Consider the following 19,602-nt stretch of genomic DNA (forward strand, 5'->3'; position numbering starts at 1 on the left):
ATATTAAAAGAACATATATCTTTGTCCAAAAAAAAATTAAAAATTAAAAGAACTTCTTTGTCTCTATGATATAAGCATTTGAACATGCCTCCACACCATGATTTTGTGCATTTATTTTTCTATGATTCGCTAAAAGATATTAGATCAAATGAAAAACGAGAAATATGAAGAACATTTAACTTCTACATAAAGAAAGTCTAAACTTTTAGGAAAACAAATACTATTAATATTAAAAAAACTTTTAGGAAAACAAGAACAAAAGAGTCAAAAGCTTATTGAACCAACAAACAAAAAAGGCAAATGAAGAAGGAGAAGTAGAGAAAACTTTTTTTGTTGACACTTTACCATTATACATTGGTTAAACTCGTTACTAGTATTTAATGCTACTCGTGCTTTTGCTTTATATCGAATTAATTGAGAGGTTTAACATATATTTTTATTGACATTAACTCGTTTTCGTGGGGGAAAAAAAGAAAAGGGAAAGAGCCTATAAAGGACGATCGATACTTACTCAGATCAAACTTCATAAAATAGACATTGCAGTGAACCTTCCTTTTCAGTGTCGCGTCAATTTGGAATTAGAGTATTTATTTAGGTGAGATTTTTCTTTGCAAATCAAACCCTAAGTTAACATTTTCTTGAAGTTTCCTCCATTATAAATATTAAATCCAAGATCGTTTTTCTTTTATAGGTTTGTAATTTTTTTGCTGAATAAGAAGAAAAGATGATGAAGAAGTCTTGTTCCTCACCGAAGATGATGATGATCAAATCCTTGACCGTTTGGCTACTTTTGACCCTTTTGATAATTTCGGTCGCCGCACGAGGTGGAGGTGGAGGTGGCGATGGTGGTCACGGTAGTGGTCACGGAGGTAGCGGTGGCCATGGTGGCAGATCTTTCTTTGGCGGTGGTCCTCATCATCGTAACAGCGCTTCTGTTAACGGTTCAAATATGGGTCTAACGATGACATGCTTGGTGTCTTCTGTTTTGGTCATGTTGTTCCAAAGATTCTGAACTTAATTAGCAGAATTATGGCTTTCGCTTTTTCTTTAATAGTTAGTTTATAGACACTTAATAATTTTTTTTTTATTGCGTGTAAGTCACGGATATATATCAATCATATTTTATGAAACGTTTTAATTAGGATTCGGTAATCTTAACATACTAGGTTTTTACCCGCAGTACACCGCGGAACTAAATTATAAATTATTGTATTTTAAATAATAATTTTTAATATATTTAGTTTTCAAATTCTCAATTAATTAACTTTTATATAATTTTGAAACTTAAATTTTATACAATTTAGAACCTAATTACGTTATATTTGTTATTAGATAGAATATAAAATTTTAAAACACTTACTTTTGTTTTCTTTAATTTAACAGAGGTGTATATGTCTATATGATATGTTAGTATATATTTTTATGTGTATATATTTTTTTTTATTTTTGGAATATTAAGAAGTATGTGCAATATTGTGTAGTTCATATACTAAATAATTGATAAGTTAATTTTCCAAACCCGCCGTCAAATCAATTTTTCAAATTTTTATCAAGTAAAGAACAATACTTGGGTTCAAGAGTTTACTTTCACGGGTTTACTTCTAGGAATGAACTTCTTATAAAATAAGAAAATAAAATCTGCATACATTTGCAATTATGTTTGTTAGCTTTTAAAATATTTAGTTCTATAAAAAAATTTGAATATAGGTAAAATTAATTTATTTATTAAATTAATTATTTAATATTAATGACATGCTTGTAAATAAGTTTCAACTTCAAAATTTATTTCATATGTCTCCAAAAATGTATATAAAGATTTATGAGTTTGTAAACGTTTTTGAAACGAAGTTACTCTGTGTGCGAGAGTCGAGAGAGGTTCACGGGAGAACGGTTCATCATTCGGGAATAAACTTCAATATGCACTATAAACCACATACATTCTAGTTTTTACTAAGGAAGTGAAAAAAAAGTCTAGAGATGCTTGATTTATGTACTCGGAGTCATTTTCGTGGACTCTTGTTTACACTTTACATGGCGTAGTAGAAGCATATTATTTTTTTTGTGTGTGTACAACAAGTACAATACAAGCGCGTTTACACATCATCCCTACACAACATTAAGTTGAGAAATCACTCCCTATCATTTGGATTTCGTTAATCACTTATCTTTGGCATTACCTTAGCCATTCTAATTGTTGTATTTTGGTCCGGGTTCTAAAAGCTGTTCTACGAACACCTTCTCGCGATCTGCTTTATTTTTCTTGTAATGTTCACCCATGTAAGTTTTATGATGGTTGTAAAACTCTTCTTAAGAGGAGAGTTGCTCGATCATCATTTAATATAGTGGGTTTTAGCTAGCAAAAAAAAAACATTAATTTGAGAATCACATTAGAATACACCGAACTTAAATAACATTCTCTTTTCTCCATATAACATTAGTCATGTACATATTGACGTCTTCATGTTTATAAATTAGAGACATGTTTTAAGAAATTTTGGCATACACAGAAAGAAAAAAACGAAGAAAAACAAATTTTGAGAAATTGAGTTGGGCTTAGAAGAGATGTTAGGGCCTTTATTATTGAGGCTCGAAATGGGCTTCTTCTCTGTTTTTCTGCCTCAATCCTCTGTAATTGAAATGGTGGTTAGATCTCTTTGCCGCCGGAGATGATCGCCGCCATAAGAGCAGCGATTCTCAAGCCACAATACTACTGTTCTCACCTCAAAACTGCCTTTTTCCATTCAACTCCCATCTTACAACGCAAACATCAATCCGTCAGCGTCTCTCTCTCTCTCTCTCTCTCTCTCTCTCTCTCTCTCTGCGTGTTCGGTTCCATAGACAAATCTCGTTTTGATTTACAATAAAAGTCTTTTTTTACTGACATCTGATAGAATTCGAAAGCTCGGAAAAGAAAGAGGGCAAAGCAAGATTTGCGTCGTGATGTGAATGATTTTGCAGAACACTTATTTGGGGTAATAAGTCTCAATTTTGGCGTGCAACATTCTTTTTCATTGTTAAAAAAAAGGGTTCAATTTTGATGCAATTTTTTTTGGTTTATCACAGATTTGGAGTGATGGGTTTGATTACTCTAGTAAACACACCTCGTGGTTTCAGAAACAGTTCTCCAGGGTCTCCAAAAGAAATCGTAATGGTAGCAGTAGACACACCCCTCAACATTTGGATAAAAGTAAGACCCAACCTCTGCTTTCTCTTCAAATAGTTTGGTAATGCTTGTGGTAGAGTTACACTCCAACAATTGCTTTCACTTTTGTGTAGGATGTTTTGATTTTAGCGAAGTTGATGAAGGATATGAAATTGAATACTTTTTACGGAATGCATTGGGTGGATCCCGTGGTTTCTCTTGGTCAAACAACACTCATCAAGATGGGGGAGCTCGCTTTGGGAGGTCTTCTAACAACTTTAGAAAATCTTGGGGCTCGAGGTATCGATTAGACCAAGAAGAAGAAAAAGAAGAAGAGGAAGATGAGTATTCTTCAAGAGAATCGAGAGTTAAAGAACCAAACGAGGAGTCTCATAGACAAGAACTTGGTTTGAGTTCCTCAGGTCCCTTAAACCTTGTAGATGTCAAAATTGCGTAAGTAAAAAAATTAATCACTTCATCTCATTAGAGGGAAGCGATAGTTACAGTAGTTCATGTTCTATTGGTCTTCACACTTTTTCGTCTGACAATATTTTGTCATCAGATACCGAGCTTGTGCATTAAAATGGCATCCAGATCGTCACCACGCCTCTACCAAGGTAACTGATACATTCTCCTACCACTTCATTGTAACTTAGTGCGTTGATGATCCTGGTAAGTGTTCCTTGACACTGACTACAAATTTGGTATGATGAATGAAACACAGAATGCAGCCGAGGAAAAATTCAAGATTTGCACTGTGGCATATCAATCTTTATGCGAAAAGCTAGCCACAAACTAATAGGGGTCACCTCTGGTTTTATATATTCTTCGATATATTATCATCCATTTACTATAAAATATGTAACTCTCTCTATAATAAAGTTTAGCATCTAAACACCTAAGAAAAAAACGAAGGACAAGTAGTGAGTTTTGGTATGTGCATTAGTAGACGGATTAGAAACAACAATTAGGTATCTTTCAACCTTTTTTCGTCCTTTGTTATATCATTATAATCACTTTCTTATTCTCTCTAATGAGAGAACACAAACTCCTCTCTCACAAAAAAAAAAAAAAAAAAAAGGGAAAAAATGATTCTAAAAATTCCCTAGCCGTCAGATCAAAGAAAGATCGTGATCATCGCGTGGAACTTAAGACCATCCTTTTTGCCCTAAACCGGAGCGTACCAGATTCGGTCTCTCTCTCTCTCTGCTTAGCCTTTTGAGAGAGAGAGAGAGGTTTGGGTTCGTTATCCCACTTAAGCCAAATTGGACAAGATTTGGACGTTTGTCTCTCTCTCTCTCTCTCTAAAAGCACACCCAAAAAAAAAAAAAAAAGGGCGAATTTTTCCATGGCGTTGTCGGAGTTTCAGCTAGCTCTGAGCTTGGTGTTGTTGTTCTAGCTGTGATTTGATTACCCGACCCCATGCTCTTACGATTTTACACGACCTAATCCCAAGTCCAGGTCGTTGATTGATTCTGTTCTTTCTCTCTCTCTCTCTCTCTCTCTCTCTCTCCCTCCAGCTCCATATTTTTTCTGATTTGTTTCTTTTGTTATCAATTATTATTTTCTAAGATTTGTATCGTTTTTTGGGTTTTGCTAAGCTGATTTTTGCTGGATCGAGAGTAGAAACAACTTGGGGTTTTCTTCAATCTGGTTTTTTTTTTAATAGAAAGGTTGTTAATTTTCTCAGGTGTGGGATTTGAGAATTAGGGTTTTCTGATTTGGGGGGTTTTCTTGATGATGGTGTTTTCGAATTGTTTCTGGAGATCTAGAATTGGTTCAGTTATGGAATAATGGCTAGTCTCTTGTCATCTGTATGTATAATTTACCCATCTTGTTCGTCCAAAGACTCTTCGTTTATTCCTTCATCCATCGCGTCAGCTATTGAATCTGAAGCCAATCTGAGAATCTAGCAAACCCCCCCCCCCCCCCCCCACACGCCTGTATATTGCTTCCACGGTAAATATCTCTTCCTCTGATTTCGTTTTTTTTTTCTTTCTCCTGGTTAATTGAGCTCTTTTAAAAGAATCTTTTAAGTTTGGAGTTAGACTTTGTAGTTGTGATATCATGTCTTGTGTTTAAAGAGAATTTAGACTTTGTGTTCTTGTTCCAAATGTTTCTCTTTTACTTTGTGTATGCTTTTGTCTGGTTTTTATTTATATATCTCTAAATCTCATGTCTTGTGTATTATTGTATGTCTAGTTTAGATTGAAAACTGTGTGCCTGCAAAGAAAGCTCGATTGGTTGTATTTGATTCTGTTTCCTATCACTTTCTTTGTTTCCCTTTACAATGTTTATTCTAATCAATTTGTCAACCTGATAAGCTTATATTGGGTCTTTGCTTTTCTTCCTTGCAGAATAATAAAGACCACACGGAGTACATATTGTTGATCTGCAAGTGAGAAAGCAAGAGCCTTTTTGTTATATTGATGGGTGAGGAGTTAGCTGACACAATGAACCTGGATTTGAATCTAGGGCCTGGTCCTGAGTCAGACCTCCAACCGGCACCAAACGAGACTGTGAATTTGGCTGATTGGACTAACGACCCTTCTGAGAGATCTTCCGAGGCTGTGACGAGGATCAGGACTCGGCATAGGACGCGATTCAGGCAGCTTAATCTCCCTATCCCCATTCTGTCTGAAACCCATACCATGGCTATAGAACTGAACCACTTGATGGGAACTTCTGTAAATGGAGCTGCTATGCAGACCGGTGAGGGTAGTGAAAGAGGCAATGAGGATCTGAAAATGTGTGAGAATGGCGACGGAGCCATTGGGGATGGTGTATCAGAGAAGAAAGCCGATGTCGAGAAAAGCAGTGTCTGTGACGGTAACTTTTTCGACTGTAATATATGTTTGGATTTGTCGAAGGAGCCAGTTCTCACTTGTTGTGGCCATCTTTACTGTTGGCCTTGTTTGTACCAATGGCTACAAATTTCTGATGCAAAGGAGTGTCCTGTTTGCAAAGGAGAAGTGACCCCCAAAACCGTGACACCAATCTATGGGCGCGGAAACCATAAAAGAGAAATCGAAGAGAGTTTAGATACTAAGATCCCCATGAGACCACACGCGAGACGCATCGAGAGCTTGAGGAATACAATTCAAAGGTCGCCTTTTACAATACCGATGGAAGAAATGATTAGACGTATACAGAATAGGTTTGACAGGGATTCAACCCCGGCCCCTGATTTTAGCAACCGCGAGGCATCAGAAAGAGTGAGTGATCGAGCCAATTCGATTCTTAACCGGTTGATGACATCTAGGGGAGTTAGATCAGAGCAGAACCAGGCTAGTGCAGCAGCAGCAGCCATCGTTGCAGCATCAGAGGATATCGATCTGAACCCGAACATTGCTCCCGATCTTGAAGGAGAAACCACCACGAGATTCCACCCTCTGCTGATCAGGAGACAGCTACAGTCACACCGAGTTGCAAGGATCTCGACTTTCACATCTGCATTGAGTTCTGCAGAGAGGCTTGTAGATGCTTATTTTAGAACTCATCCATTGGGGAGGAACCACCAAGAGCAAAACCATCATGCTCCTGTTGTGGTTGATGATAGAGACTCATTCTCAAGCATTGCAGCTGTTATCAACTCTGAGAGTCAAGTGGATACCGCAGTTGAGATTGACTCTATGGTTACTCTTTCGACATCTTCGTCAAGGAGAAGGAACGAGAATGGTTCGAGGGTTTCTGATGTAGACAGTGCAGATTCTCGTCCGCCTAGGAGAAGGAGATTTACTTGAGAAACAACAATAAAGAATGCTTCCAACCTGGAAGCTGACTATGATGATGATTAAGAAGAAGAAGGAGGGGAAAGATTGTATCTTTATTTTTCTTGTGTTGCTTGTTGGTTTGTTGTAATTTGTTTTGTATTTTTCTCAATAGGGATGTTATTTTTAATCGAAATTTTTCTTTCGTCTTTTTTCAGAAATATGTCTATTCTGATATATCATTACCAGTCTCTCAATCCTTTGAATACAAAATGAAACAATGTGTTCATGATAAAACATACACTTAGGCTATATCATCATGCACATATAAAAACACCATAATTTAAAATTCGTCTTGCAATTATTACCGATTTTCGAATTCATAATTTAGATAATATAAAGAAAACTAATGCTCGGTGTTTGACAAAAAAAAAAAAAAACTAATGGTGGGTGTTTACTGTTTAGGAACGGTGAGATATCTTTCCAACTTTTGAGACGGACTCTGTTTACCTATATAAACAAGTTTTTGGAAACCTTGTCAACAAGTCGCTTTGGCCGAGTGGTTAAGGCGTTTGCCTGCTAAGTAAATGGGGTCTCCCCGCGAGAGTTCGAATCTCTCAGGCGACGTTTATTTTTGTAACTTTTTTTCCTTCTTAAGTTTACTTTTCTGTAACTTACGGAAGCTTTTTTATTTTTTATTTGGGGGGTACAAATATGTTACAAAACGATGTTTATAGGGGTTCTAGAAGAATCCAAAAAATACACTCAGCTGAGTACATGTCACATGCGCACAGTGACATCCGACACGTCTATTATTCATTTATTCTGATGAATGATCTCACTTTTTCATATCGTTTTTTTCTCCCTTCCAATTATTTCACTTCTGATTAGAACTTTAAAAAAAAAAAAACTTTATTTTATACTATTAGTATGATATTCCATTTCTTTTTCTGGTTTCTTGGCAATAGAAAAAGCACCGCATAAATACATTCACACGAGGGGGGGATGCAAAAAAAAAAAAAAATTAAACCCCACAAAAACAGACATCTTCCACCATTTTCAGGCTTTCATCATTTATAAACTAGTATAAAGATTCTTGGATTCTTGTAACTTAATTATAAGCTGAAACATGCACTTGCTGCCATAGTATATCATCAGCTTATAATGATCTGTTTTAATTGAATTAACCTTAACATCTCATTGGAAAATGGTTTCTAAAAAAATCAAACATGTCTAAATTTCATGAAGCAAAAATAAAAATTACGTCAACGGCAGGTTTGATTTAAACGATTAAAGCCGCATTTATAAAAATAGATTAAAGAAAAAATAAAATAAAACTCAAATGATGTGTGCGGGAAACGAGCGTCGTCTCGTCACTCGATGCACGAACTCGAGCCAATAAGATATTTTAACTTTAAAATAAAATTTCTTAATTGGTCCCTTAATAGTAAAAATTTGACTTTTGCCGAGGATGAAACTATTATTTCAAAGTATTGTTTTGTTTTTTTTTTACTCATAAGTCACAAGGACTCCACAAACGTAAAAAAATGCGATTGCTTTTGTGAATTTGATGCAATAAAAAAACGAGGAAATATTTGTCCTTTTTACCAAAAATAAATGTAAAACATATCTGAAAATGATAATATAAAAAGAAGGAAATCGATCGTTGTATAAGTTGTAACGCACCACATAATAATTAAGAAAATCCTACATAAAATAAATAGGAAGACAGTACCAAATCTGTGATGAATATAATAAGTAGTAAATACAAATTGTAATTAAGCTGAGATTAATTATCTTTTTTTCTTAAAAAAAGGAACCACCTTCGTGAATTGTGATTCGGTGTTTTTTTTTTTTTTTTTTAAGTGAGGAATAATAAAGACAAAACAGAGACCACCACCATTAATGGCTTTCTTCGCCGATACGAACAAGACAGAACACAACACAACCAAACCCAGCCTCCTCTTCCCTCTCCTCCCTTCTCTTTTCATTTCTCACTAATCCCCAATTTTTTTTGTTTTCTCCTCAATTAACCTCACGATCTCTCGGCTTAAATTTGAATCTGAATCAAAAACCACGCGAGAACGCCCAAGTCTGGAACTTTTTCTTCCGGGTAATAATTTTTTTTAAACTTCTTCTCCTTTTTTTGAATTTGGGGGTTTCAATTTTGAACTGGAACAAGAGATCGAGAATCAACTAATTCCGAAATTGGGTTTCGTGTCGGATTTCTCGGGTCGGTGTTTGGGGGTAGCCATCGTGTTACGAATCTAAAGCTTTTGGGAAATATATCTCGAAATGTCAAATTTTTATTATTTTGTTGTCTTTGAATCGTTTTGGTTAATGATGAATGGTTTGTTTCATAGGGAGGGTCAAAGAGACAAAGATAATAATGTTGAGATTTTGCATTTCACAAACACCGTTTTCTCTATAGGTTTCTGCTTAAGACTTGGTTTGAAAATTTAACTTTTTTTTTTTTTTTTTAATATAATGGCGAAAATGTGAAACCTTTGCTTGCACGATCTTTGGTTAGCTGTGTCATAGGTTTTTAGATTCGTTGATTCTTGTTCTAGTTAGATCTATTTTCATGTTTAGTTAGATTGAAAAGAGAAAAAAGAGGTTTTAATTGTTCTCTTTTGATGTTTGATAGTCCTGTGATTGATTTACTATTTACTGTTAAAGTCATTGGAATGTGCACAGAGGTCTAAGCTTTTTTAACATTGTTCATAGCTTGAGGCCTATTGCTTTTGTTACCTATCTGAAAGTGCATTTAATGTTTTGCTTCAAATGTATGTTTTCTTTTTTAATTTTTTTTATCTTATTTTATTCTTTGTTGCTTAGGAAGCTCTCTATAAACAGATTCCAGAGATTAAAGTTGAAAGACTTGATCTAGTTAACTAAGTATCTGTCCCTTAATCTACTTTTTTTTTCCTTCTTCTCAATTTATAAACTATATGTGTAAGCCTGTCTTTGATGTTAATTTGACTTATAATTGGTCTTGATTCCTTTTTCCTCCTGCAGAACAACAAATCTATCCAAGAGGAGTAATCATCTGATCTAAGTGAGAAACAAGGTTTGATTGAATAAGGGGACACCATGGCTCCTGGAGGCAGTGCTTTGAAAGAAGTCTTGGAATCTAATTCAACGGGAATGGATTATGAGGTTAAAACAGCGAAAGTGGAAGTTAATAATAGCAAACCTACAAAACCAGGTGGTGCAGGGATTGGTAAATATGGCATCCATTCTAACAATGGTGTTTATGAGCTTCTTGAATGTCCCGTCTGTACAAATTTAATGTACCCTCCAATTCATCAGGTCAGAAACATGTGAGCTTTAAAAGTTTTGTACTTGCAATGTTACATGTTCTTAACATTTTTTTTTTTTAATTTAAATTCTACAGTGTCCAAATGGCCACACATTATGTTCAAACTGCAAAGTGAGAGTGCAGAACACTTGCCCTACATGTCGCTATGAGCTTGGTAACATAAGATGCTTAGCTCTTGAGAAAGTTGCAGAGTCTTTGGAAGTTCCATGCCGATACCAAAATTTGGGGTGTCATGACATTTTTCCTTACTACAGCAAGCTTAAGCACGAGCAGCACTGCCGGTTTAGGCCTTACACTTGCCCTTATGCTGGCTCTGAGTGTTCGGTTACAGGTGATATCCCCACACTAGTTGTTCATCTTAAAGATGATCATAAAGTCGATATGCATGATGGGTGCACTTTCAACCACCGTTATGTTAAGTCAAATCCGCATGAAGTCGAAAATGCTACATGGATGCTTACGGTAAATATTTCTTGTTTCCACACGTTGTCTTCTCTTTTCTAAAAGGGCTCAAATTAAAAGTCCGATTTAGGTTTTATTTTTCTTAAATTGTTTATTTACATAGGTTGTGGTTTTACATCATCATATGACTAAGGTTCGCATTCACCTTCTTTCACGATCATCATATTACTGACCATGAACTCTCCCTGGCTTTAGTTCTCTTTTTCATAGGACTTGTCATAATCTCCAGCTTCTTCAGCTGTTTTATTTTTCTCAAGGCTCCATTAAACTTTACATTTAGTAAATCCGTTGGCCGTTGCCACAAGCAGAGGGCCAAGATTCACATTCCTGCTCGGTTACTTTAGGCAAACTCCCTTATTAGCGTGTTTTTCGGGTTCCTGTTTTTCTCAGTCCAGTTTTTCCCCATTTTACTTTTGATTCTACTAGCTCTTTAGTTCCATATTCTCAGTCTCATTTTCATCCTAGCCAATATACATATTGCTTTATGCTTTAACTCCCATCTTGACGTCTTAAATTTGTTTCCAGGTGTTCAACTGTTTTGGGAGACAGTTCTGTTTACACTTTGAGGCGTTCCAGCTGGGGATGGCTCCAGTGTACATGGCATTCCTTCGTTTCATGGGAGATGAGAACGAGGCGAAGAAGTTCAGTTACAGCTTGGAAGTAGGAGCTCATGGACGTAAACTAACATGGCAGGGGATCCCTAGAAGCGTGCGTGACAGTCACAGGAAAGTCCGGGACAGTCAAGACGGACTCATCATACCAAGAAACCTTGCACTCTACTTCTCTGGAGGTGATAGGCAAGAACTCAAGTTGAGAGTGACCGGTCGCATCTGGAAAGAGGAGTAAACCAAAACGAAGACAAGAATGGGGAATTGATTGAAAAATGATGTACATAAGAAAAGCCTCATGAAGAGCTAATGATCATATGGAAGATTTGAAGTTTGTTGTCTGGATTTTTTTGTAATGGAGTCTTTCTCCAGTGGGAATGAAGTGAGATGATGATGATGATAATAATCTTCTATGATGAATCAGTTTGGAGGGAGCCATTGTTACTATTTTGTGGCTGCAAGAAAATTATATTATCTCTGTAATTTTTGGTTTTTTTTTTGTTGTTGTTGGGTTTCTGTGCTTTTCAGACAGGGAATGTAGGAAAAAAAGTAAGACATGATTTTGGCTATGTTCTTCTTGTTGTAAACCAGGTTCCAAAAAAATTGGTGCAATTTCTTTTTTTTCTTTACAGTGGTGATTTTTATCAGGTTTAGACTTTAGACTCTATGATGAGTCCAACATTGCTTGTTTACAAGCTCTTCATTTTCACTACTAGTCCATTTAGCATCAATATTAACATACTTAGAAAAATAGGAATTGAGCATGCAAGTCATCATCGTCATTGATGGGGAAACCAAGCTTCTTCAGATGAATCAGAAGATAAAACTGTGATGATTAGATTAGACGCGTCACTTGTATGTTTATAGCAGGTGGGTAATGCGATCATTCAGCATTTTCTCAGCTCCATTTGATGACATATCGTCCATATTTATGAACCTAAAATAAAAGAGTACTTGCGACATCCCTAATTTTTTTTTTTTTTACTTTTTTACCATAATGACACTTGGCAAATGAATTTTCATGTTTTAAAACCTAATTTCACATATATCCCACCACAATTTCTAAAATTTGACTATTTTCTTATATATGCAGTTTTAATGGCATCCTACCAAATTCAAACAATGGATCATGATATGACACATTAAAAACACTAAATACAAAGCAATAAACTTTCGATTTTATATTTCTTTAGTAACTTTTTGAAATCTAAATAAATATACATATATATATATATATATATCATATATGCAAATTATTATTAATTGTGTCAACAAACGCGTACACAAGTTATTACTAAATATAAAATACGATAGTCACATGATAGTATGACAAATACGTATAATACATTGATAGTATATTTCTTTGGGTCTTTATATATTAAAGATAGCAAAAAAAAGAAAGAAGAAGATATAGCAATTACAGCATGATGACAACACCATACCCACACATACACATTCTATTCATTAGAGGAAAGGTAACAAACAAACATCCACGCATCAAAAAAAAAACAAATAAGCAAAACAAAATCTAATAGTTTTTTTTTTCTGAAAATATTATTACCTAAATGTTAGAAAAAGCCAAAAAAAAAATAAAAAAAAAATGATAACATAAATTTGTTATCGTTTGCACATTTTAACCGCTCCCTCTAAAATATTTTTACATAAAATGTTAATCTCTCTCTCCTTTATAAGTAACAATCTCACCTCTCTCTCTCTCTCTCTCTTTCTTTCTTTCTCTAGAATATATTGACGCAGCCGCGAATCTCATCGTCATCGTCATCATCATCATCATCATCATCGAGCACAAGGGGAAGAACCCTGATTTGCCGGCTTTTCTCCATTTTTAATCCCCCCCAAGGATCTCACATACACACGAGTTTTTCCCGGGAAATTTCATTATCAGACTCTCTCCCTCGCTCTCTCTTTATTTTTTAATCAGAATCCCGATTCATCGCGATCGATTGCTTTTTTTTTTTTTTTATATTCCGATTGGATTTGGTGATTTCGATTCCACCAAATTAAATCGGATAGGATTTGGGGTTACTTTTTGGGATAGTCTGGTGGGAACCGTAGCGATAGATAATGAAAACATTGGTTGATGAATACAAAAGACTGTAAATGATGCCTGGTTTAGCTCAGAGGAATGACCAATACTCTTTTGGCTTCTGGTCAAAGGAAATCGATGGAGTCAACTACAATCAGCTCCAAAAGGTACCTCCCCCTTATCCCCATTTTTTTTTTTGGGACCTTTGATTAGCTCTGATTGGATCTTTGCCTCTTATTTTAGCTTCGAGATGTTTTGCTTTGGTTGTATCACTCCAACTTTTTTATCTCACAGATCTTAGTTATACACATAGTGGTGTAGCTAAATGACTTTGATGATTATAAATCATTTACTTAAAAAAGACACATTTCTCTGCTGAACTTGTGTGCAGTTCTGGAGTGACCTGTCGCCGAAAGCTAGGCAGGAGCTCCTCAAGATTGACAAACAGACTCTGTTTGAGCAAGCTCGTAAGAACATGTATTGTTCTAGATGCAACGGCCTTCTTCTCGAAGGCTTCATGCAGATTGTTATGCATGGGAAGTCCTTGCATCCAGAGGGATCATTAGGGAATCCTCCTTGCAACAAATCAGGTAGCTCCAAATTTCAAAACGACTGTAACTCAGTTGTCAGTAACGGATGTTCGGATGAGATGCAAGATCCGTCTGTTCATCCTTGGGGAGGTCTCACCACGACACGTGATGGCTCCCTCACACTTCTTGATTGCTATTTGTATGCAAAGTCTCTCAAGGGACTTCAAAATGTAAGTTCCATGCAACGGTTACTTACTTTGCTCTCCTCTCCAGTTCAACTAGTTAAATCTATTGGTTCTAGCAGGTGTTTGACAGTGCCCCTGCTCGAGAACGGGAACGTGAGTTGCTTTATCCCGATGCTTGTGGTGGTGGAGGCCGGGGATGGATAAGTCAAGGAATGGCTAGCTATGGTAGATGCCATGGAACAAGAGAGACGTGTGCTCTACATACTGCAAGACTTTCTTGTGATACATTGGTGGATTTCTGGTCCGCACTCAGCGAGGAAACTCGACAATCTCTTTTGAAGATGAAGGAAGAGGATTTCATGGAGAGACTGAGGTACAGGTATGTTATTATTTGATTTGATATTTTCTTGATGTTCTACGACAAATTGAGTTGAGAAGTTTCTGGACATGATCTCTGGGTCATGGGTAACAGGAAATGTTACAACTTTAGTCATCTCATTCTGATTTGCAAGATGACTTGACATTTCGATTTCTGGATTTTGAGGATGTGCCTACCAAGTCATGCAATACAACAATCTTCCTTTTCTGGCCCTGTGGAGACTTTTTTTTTTCTCGACCTTAATAACAAATGGACCTTTCAAATTACAGATTCGACAGCAAGAGGTTTTGTAGAGACTGCAGGCGAAATGTTATCCGTGAGTTTAAAGAGCTCAAGGAACTGAAACGAATGCGGAGAGAACCTCGGTGTACCTCCTGGTTTTGTGTTGCCGATACAGCCTTCCAATATGAGGTAATTAGTCTTTGTTAACCTTTTCATCTACATGGGGTTCCTGTAGTCCAGAATTCTGGTTTTCGAAAAGTACGTTACAATATTTCTAGAGAGGATTATATTGCAAGACGGGATCACAAATGTACTTGCATTGTTACAGGTAACCATTGATTCGGTGCAAGCAGATTGGCGGGAAACGTTTGCTGACAACGCTGGAATTTACCATCACTTTGAGTGGGCCATTGGAACTGGAGAAGGAAAATGTGATATCCTCAAATTTGAAAATGTTGGCATGAATGGGAGAGTTCAAGTCAATGGCTTAGACCTTCGTGGTTTAAATTCATGCTACATTACACTTAGAGCTTATAAATTAGATGGCCGTTGGTCGGAGGTATCCGTCAAAGCCCACGCATTAAAAGGTCAAAACTGCGTGCACGGTAGGTTAGTTGTTGGGGATGGGTTTGTTTCAATCAAGAGAGGGGAAAGCATCCGAAAGTTTTTTGAGCATGCTGAAGAGGCCGAGGAAGAAGAGGTAGATTCCTTTTTCATAATCTTGTTAAATCAAAGTTCTCAAATGTTTATGATTGCAAAAGTATTATTCTTTTCTTTTTTCTAAACGATATCACTGTGCTTCCTGTGTTATAAAAGGATGAAGAGATGATGGACAAAGATGGGAATGAGCTTGATGGGGAATGCTCCCGTCCACAAAAGCATGCAAAAAGTCCAGAACTGGCACGAGAGTTTCTTCTAGATGCTGCAACAGTTATTTTTAAAGAACAGGTTTGGTAGTTATAGGTTTCCTCAAAGTCACATATTATTATTATTTGGTGCTGTATTCGGTTTCTAATTTCACAGTTATTGATTATATCTTAGGTTGAAAAAGCATTCAGGGAAGGAACCGCTCGGCAAAATGCACATAGTATCTTTGTATGTCTTACATTGAAACTATTAGAACAACGTGTGCATGTTGCCTGCAAGGAAATTATTACCTTGGAGAAACAGGTAGGCATTCTGTCGTAATGTTCTCAAAGCAATTTCATTAAGATTATATCCAACAATTCCATTGTCTTAACTCATGCAGGTGAAACTTCTTGAGGAAGAAGAGAAGGAAAAGCGTGAAGAAGAGGAGCGGAAGGAGAAGAAAAGATCCAAAGAAAGGGAAAAAAAACTTCGCAGAAAGGATAGATTGAAGGAAAAAGAAAAAGGCAAAGAGAAGAAAACCCCTGATTGCAGCGATAAAAACATGCTACTGAATTCATCAAGGGAAGAAGAAGATCTTCCAAACCTTGATGACGAGACAAACAATACTATAAACTGTGAGGAGTCAGAAATTGAAACGGGGGATGCTGATTTGTCTCCACCTGGTTCTCCTGATGTTCAAGAAAGACAGTGTTTGGATGGCTGCCCATCTCCAAGAACGGAAAACCACTACTGTGACAGCCCTGACAAAGAAATTACAGATCTTGAAGATGAGAACGGGTACTTTACAAGTGATCATCAAAAACCTGCTCACCACCAGAATGCTAGATATTGGAAAGAAGTGCAGTCTGATAATGCTTTGAGGTGGTCAGATAAACGCAGATATTCAGATAATGCTTCTTTTGTTAGTAGGTCAGAGGCAAGATTCCGTAATGATAGATTAGAATTGCCTTCAAGGGGATTCAATGGGTCAAACAGACAGTTAAGAGTGAAAGCTTCAAAGACTGGTGGCCTGAATGGCATCAAGTCTCATGAGAAGTTTCAATGTTGCGACAACAGATACAGTGAGAGGTTTGACATTAATTCTTGCAGTTGCAAACCGAGTTGTGAATACCGGGCAAAAGTAGAACCTAACATCTCTGCAACAAGAAGCATGCGAGAACCAAAAATCTTATCAAATTCAGATTCTGCTCCTGATGCCTCCAAGCCAGTGTTCCGAGGCAGGTATACTCAACCAGACTATACTCGTGAGTTAAGACTTAAAAGCAAGGTGGGAGTTGGTCCAAATCTTTCTGTTACAAGAGATTCACTGCATTCAAAAAAAGTTTGGGAGCCCATGGAGCCAAAAAAGTATCCACGAAGCAACTCTGACACTGAAGTAGCACTTAGATGTTCGACATTTAAGACTGAAGAGATAGAAGACACTATCGCTGAGAATTCATCTGACCTTTTGTCTCAATGTAAGGCTATAGAGAAGTTGGATATTATCAAGCTTAAAGATAACAACAGCACGGAGTCTGGGGAAACAAAGAATGGGTGGCATTTGAAAGATCCTATGATGAGTAGTACATCAAGTTCAGACAATTGCTCGTCATGCTTGAGCGAGGGAGAGAGCAATACGGTTTCTTCAAACAACGGAAACTCTGAATCCTCCTCCACATCTGATTCTGAAGACGCCAGTCTGCAGTCTGAAGGAAGAGAGAATATAGTTGTTGGTACACAGAACGATATCCTCATACCAGATACTACTGGGAAGAGTAAAATTTGTGAAACTCCTATCGTAGTAACTGGGAACAACACGGATAATAACAGTAACAATAACATGGCACACGGTGTTGTTGATGTGCAACCACAAGGAGGCATGTTTCCTCATTTGCTAAACCAGAATCTACAGTTTCCGGTTTTCCAGACTGCTTCACCAATGAGCTACTTCCATCAAGCACCACCAGTCTCTTGGCCCACAGCTCCAGGCAACGGATTAATTCCGTTCCCTCACCCTAATCCTTATCTTTACACAGGTCCGCTCGGATATAGTATGAACGGAGATTCCCCTCTGTGCTTGCAGCAGTATGGTAACCCATTGAATCATACAGCAACTCCCTTCTTCAATCCCGGGCCAGTTCCAGTGTTCCATCCATATTCCAAAACCAACACCGAGGACCAAGCTCAGAATCTTGAGCCACCAGTGGAACTAAACAGTTTGTCTCCACCGGAAACACAAGACGTAAGTGAAGACAGCTTCTCCTTGTTCCATTTCAGTGGACCAGTGGGTCTTTCCACTGGAATTAAGTCGAAGCCTGCTCATTCCAAAGACGGGGTTTTGCGCAACCTTGTTGTTGGAAATAGCGATATGAAAGCGAAAGAGAGCAAAGAGGTTGAGGAGTATAACTTATTCGCATCGAGCAATGGGCTGAGGTTTTCGTTATTCTAAGTTAACGGTTTTGGGTTTGCTGTTGATTTAAACTGTGGAGTGTGAGGGGTTTCAAACTTTGTATCATCCGGAACTTTATTATTCGTCCGGAAAACAAACAAAAAAAAGCTTTTCAATTTCAAACTTTTTTTTTAGATTCCTTTTTTCCTTATAGTTTACACTTTTTCTCTCACGTTTGGATTTGTACTCTGTTTATTTTTTTTATTTGCTTCATTGTTTCATACTTTCATTTGATATAGAGCAATGTTAAGATCTACGAGATTTTTAGTGTTTTGAAACAGAATAAATTGTTGTTTATTCAAGATATACCACATTGAATTTGATTGGTATAACATGTAGTATAAGATATTGAATTGATTTATTTACATGTTATAATAACTTTTTTTTATATGAAATTAATAGTTTTAGTTTTTTCACAAATTAATGTGTGAATTGTAAATGTAAACGGAAGAATTGCAAAAAATAATTATAAAATAAATGAATCTTATTATATAAAGTTGGGTTTTGAAAGTTAGCCATTAACAAGATTTTAACATGTGTCAAGTTATCAATCTGAGATTTTGACATGTGTAAATATTTAATATGAAGAATTTGATTACAACAAAAAGAAAATATTTTGTTTAAAAAAAATATTAATAAATTAAAAATATAATTATAAAAATTTCAGAATTTAGAAAAAAACAAAGTTTTTAAAATAATTATAAGGAGATTATATATATATTTCATAAAATTCAAAATTATAATATTATTTACTTATTTTTAATTTTAAGTGATTAATTAAAAAAAATAGAAAAAAATATTAAGGAAAATATACTTTTCATTATTAATTCTAAATTTTGTACTCACTTCTATATAATCAAATATCACCTCATATTTAAATAATTTATTCAAAAACATTGCTTTCAACTCTGTTTAATTGGGAATATATTTTATTGGAAAAGTAAATTTTTCTATTTTCTTAAACCAAAATTTTCTACTACTTTCTCCTTTTTCGGTTGGGAATAGTTTAGATTAATATATGAGTCTTATTTTTCTAATACTGTATTTTAAATTTTATTGTAGTATTTTTGGATGTTTTAATTTATATTTTAATCTTTGAATGATTTGGGATTCATATATTACCATGCTTATAATTTTCTATTGTTTCTTTAATTATGCCAAATTAATTTTCTTTCAGTTTCTCAACCTTGATTGGTTGGTCATAAACCTTTTTTTTTTTTTTTTGCAAACATAATTATTACCATTATTCATTCAATTCCAAAGGGAGATAACGAATAGAAGCTCATCAACCTAATGAATTGATAAAATAGGCTAATCAAACACAAGCATACGGTAAACATAGATAGATAGATTGGAAAAAATAAATCGTTGTTGATAGATCCATAGGAGCTCAAAGACTCTGACATCCTGGTTTGCGGAAATGTTTAAAATAATTGATTTAGCCACATACATCACCAAAATGCACTTATTTTTTAAGTCAATGGTCCTGAGAGAACTTCATGATGGGTGACCTTTCTGGAAGTGATTGTCAAAACTGTGCGAGGGAGGACAAAACAAAAGAAAATATCATTTGTTGATTTTTAAAGTCGGTAATCAAGTTTTTAAAGACTCCCAGACGTAACAAACCGGCCATCGAATATGGGTTGGTCCACAAGCCGAGAATAGATGTAGGGCCCACTTTCTTTGCTTGTCGGAACAAG

General features: G+C 36.0%; 4 protein-coding genes, 1 long non-coding RNA gene and 1 other non-coding gene across 12 annotated transcripts; all 6 read left to right on the forward strand.

The window, feature by feature from the left end:
- Positions 1–407: 407 nt before the first annotated feature.
- LOC147942888 (uncharacterized) lies at positions 408–1,130 on the forward strand. Its single transcript, XR_015559319.1, has 2 exons — positions 408–595; positions 692–1,130. It is a non-coding gene; the product is annotated as an uncharacterized LOC147942888 (long non-coding RNA).
- A 1,437-nt stretch (positions 1,131–2,567) lies between these two features.
- On the forward strand, positions 2,568–4,052 carry LOC104792095 (uncharacterized). Of its 2 annotated transcripts, none has more exons than XM_010518139.3 (6): positions 2,568–2,780; positions 2,892–2,972; positions 3,064–3,187; positions 3,277–3,595; positions 3,705–3,759; positions 3,867–4,052. In XM_010518139.3, the coding sequence occupies exons 1-6, from the start codon at positions 2,667–2,669 to the stop codon at positions 3,939–3,941; spliced, it is 768 nt and encodes a 255-aa protein (XP_010516441.2). In that variant the 5' UTR covers positions 2,568–2,666; the 3' UTR covers positions 3,942–4,052. The 2 variants fall into 2 exon arrangements, with proteins under 2 accessions (XP_010516441.2, XP_010516442.2); XM_010518140.3 differs by having other exon boundaries at positions 2,590–2,774.
- Positions 4,053–4,264: 212 nt separating this feature from the next.
- LOC104792096 (uncharacterized) lies at positions 4,265–7,073 on the forward strand. 2 transcript variants are annotated; one of them, XM_087453527.1, is made up of 3 exons: positions 4,323–4,603; positions 4,833–5,101; positions 5,500–7,073. In XM_087453527.1, exon 3 carries the CDS (start codon positions 5,572–5,574, stop codon positions 6,883–6,885), a length of 1,314 nt encoding a protein of 437 aa, XP_087309653.1. In that variant the 5' UTR covers positions 4,323–4,603; positions 4,833–5,101; positions 5,500–5,571; the 3' UTR covers positions 6,886–7,073. The 2 variants fall into 2 exon arrangements, with proteins under 2 accessions (XP_010516443.2, XP_087309653.1); XM_010518141.2 differs by having other exon boundaries at positions 4,265–5,101.
- Positions 7,074–7,397: 324 nt separating this feature from the next.
- Positions 7,398–7,479, forward strand: TRNAS-GCU (transfer RNA serine (anticodon GCU)). Its single transcript has one exon. It is a non-coding gene; the product is annotated as a tRNA-Ser (tRNA).
- Positions 7,480–8,594: 1,115 nt separating this feature from the next.
- On the forward strand, positions 8,595–11,873 carry LOC104792097 (E3 ubiquitin-protein ligase SINAT2). 2 transcript variants are annotated; one of them, XM_087454338.1, is made up of 5 exons: positions 8,686–8,965; positions 9,691–9,750; positions 9,871–10,164; positions 10,250–10,636; positions 11,162–11,873. In XM_087454338.1, exons 3-5 carry the CDS (start codon positions 9,946–9,948, stop codon positions 11,480–11,482), a joined length of 927 nt encoding a protein of 308 aa, XP_087310464.1. In that variant the 5' UTR covers positions 8,686–8,965; positions 9,691–9,750; positions 9,871–9,945; the 3' UTR covers positions 11,483–11,873. The 2 variants fall into 2 exon arrangements, with proteins under 2 accessions (XP_087310463.1, XP_087310464.1); XM_087454337.1 differs by lacking the exon at positions 9,691–9,750 and having other exon boundaries at positions 8,595–8,965.
- Positions 11,874–12,671: 798 nt separating this feature from the next.
- LOC104792098 (uncharacterized) lies at positions 12,672–18,156 on the forward strand. Of its 4 annotated transcripts, none has more exons than XM_010518145.3 (8): positions 12,672–13,455; positions 13,680–14,048; positions 14,123–14,382; positions 14,652–14,793; positions 14,933–15,304; positions 15,421–15,552; positions 15,646–15,774; positions 15,854–18,156. In XM_010518145.3, exons 1-8 carry the CDS (start codon positions 13,363–13,365, stop codon positions 17,900–17,902), a joined length of 3,546 nt encoding a protein of 1,181 aa, XP_010516447.2. In that variant the 5' UTR covers positions 12,672–13,362; the 3' UTR covers positions 17,903–18,156. The 4 variants fall into 4 exon arrangements, with proteins under 4 accessions (XP_010516447.2, XP_087310465.1, XP_010516446.2 ...); XM_087454339.1 differs by having other exon boundaries at positions 12,884–13,455; positions 14,123–14,376; XM_010518144.3 differs by having other exon boundaries at positions 12,934–13,455; positions 14,120–14,382.
- The last annotated feature ends 1,446 nt before the right edge of the window (positions 18,157–19,602 follow it).

This window comes from Camelina sativa, chromosome 6 (assembly GCF_030686135.1).
Source record: "Camelina sativa cultivar CO46 ecotype springtype chromosome 6, ASM3068613v1".
In the NCBI taxonomy this organism is placed as follows: Eukaryota; Viridiplantae; Streptophyta; class Magnoliopsida; order Brassicales; family Brassicaceae; genus Camelina; species Camelina sativa.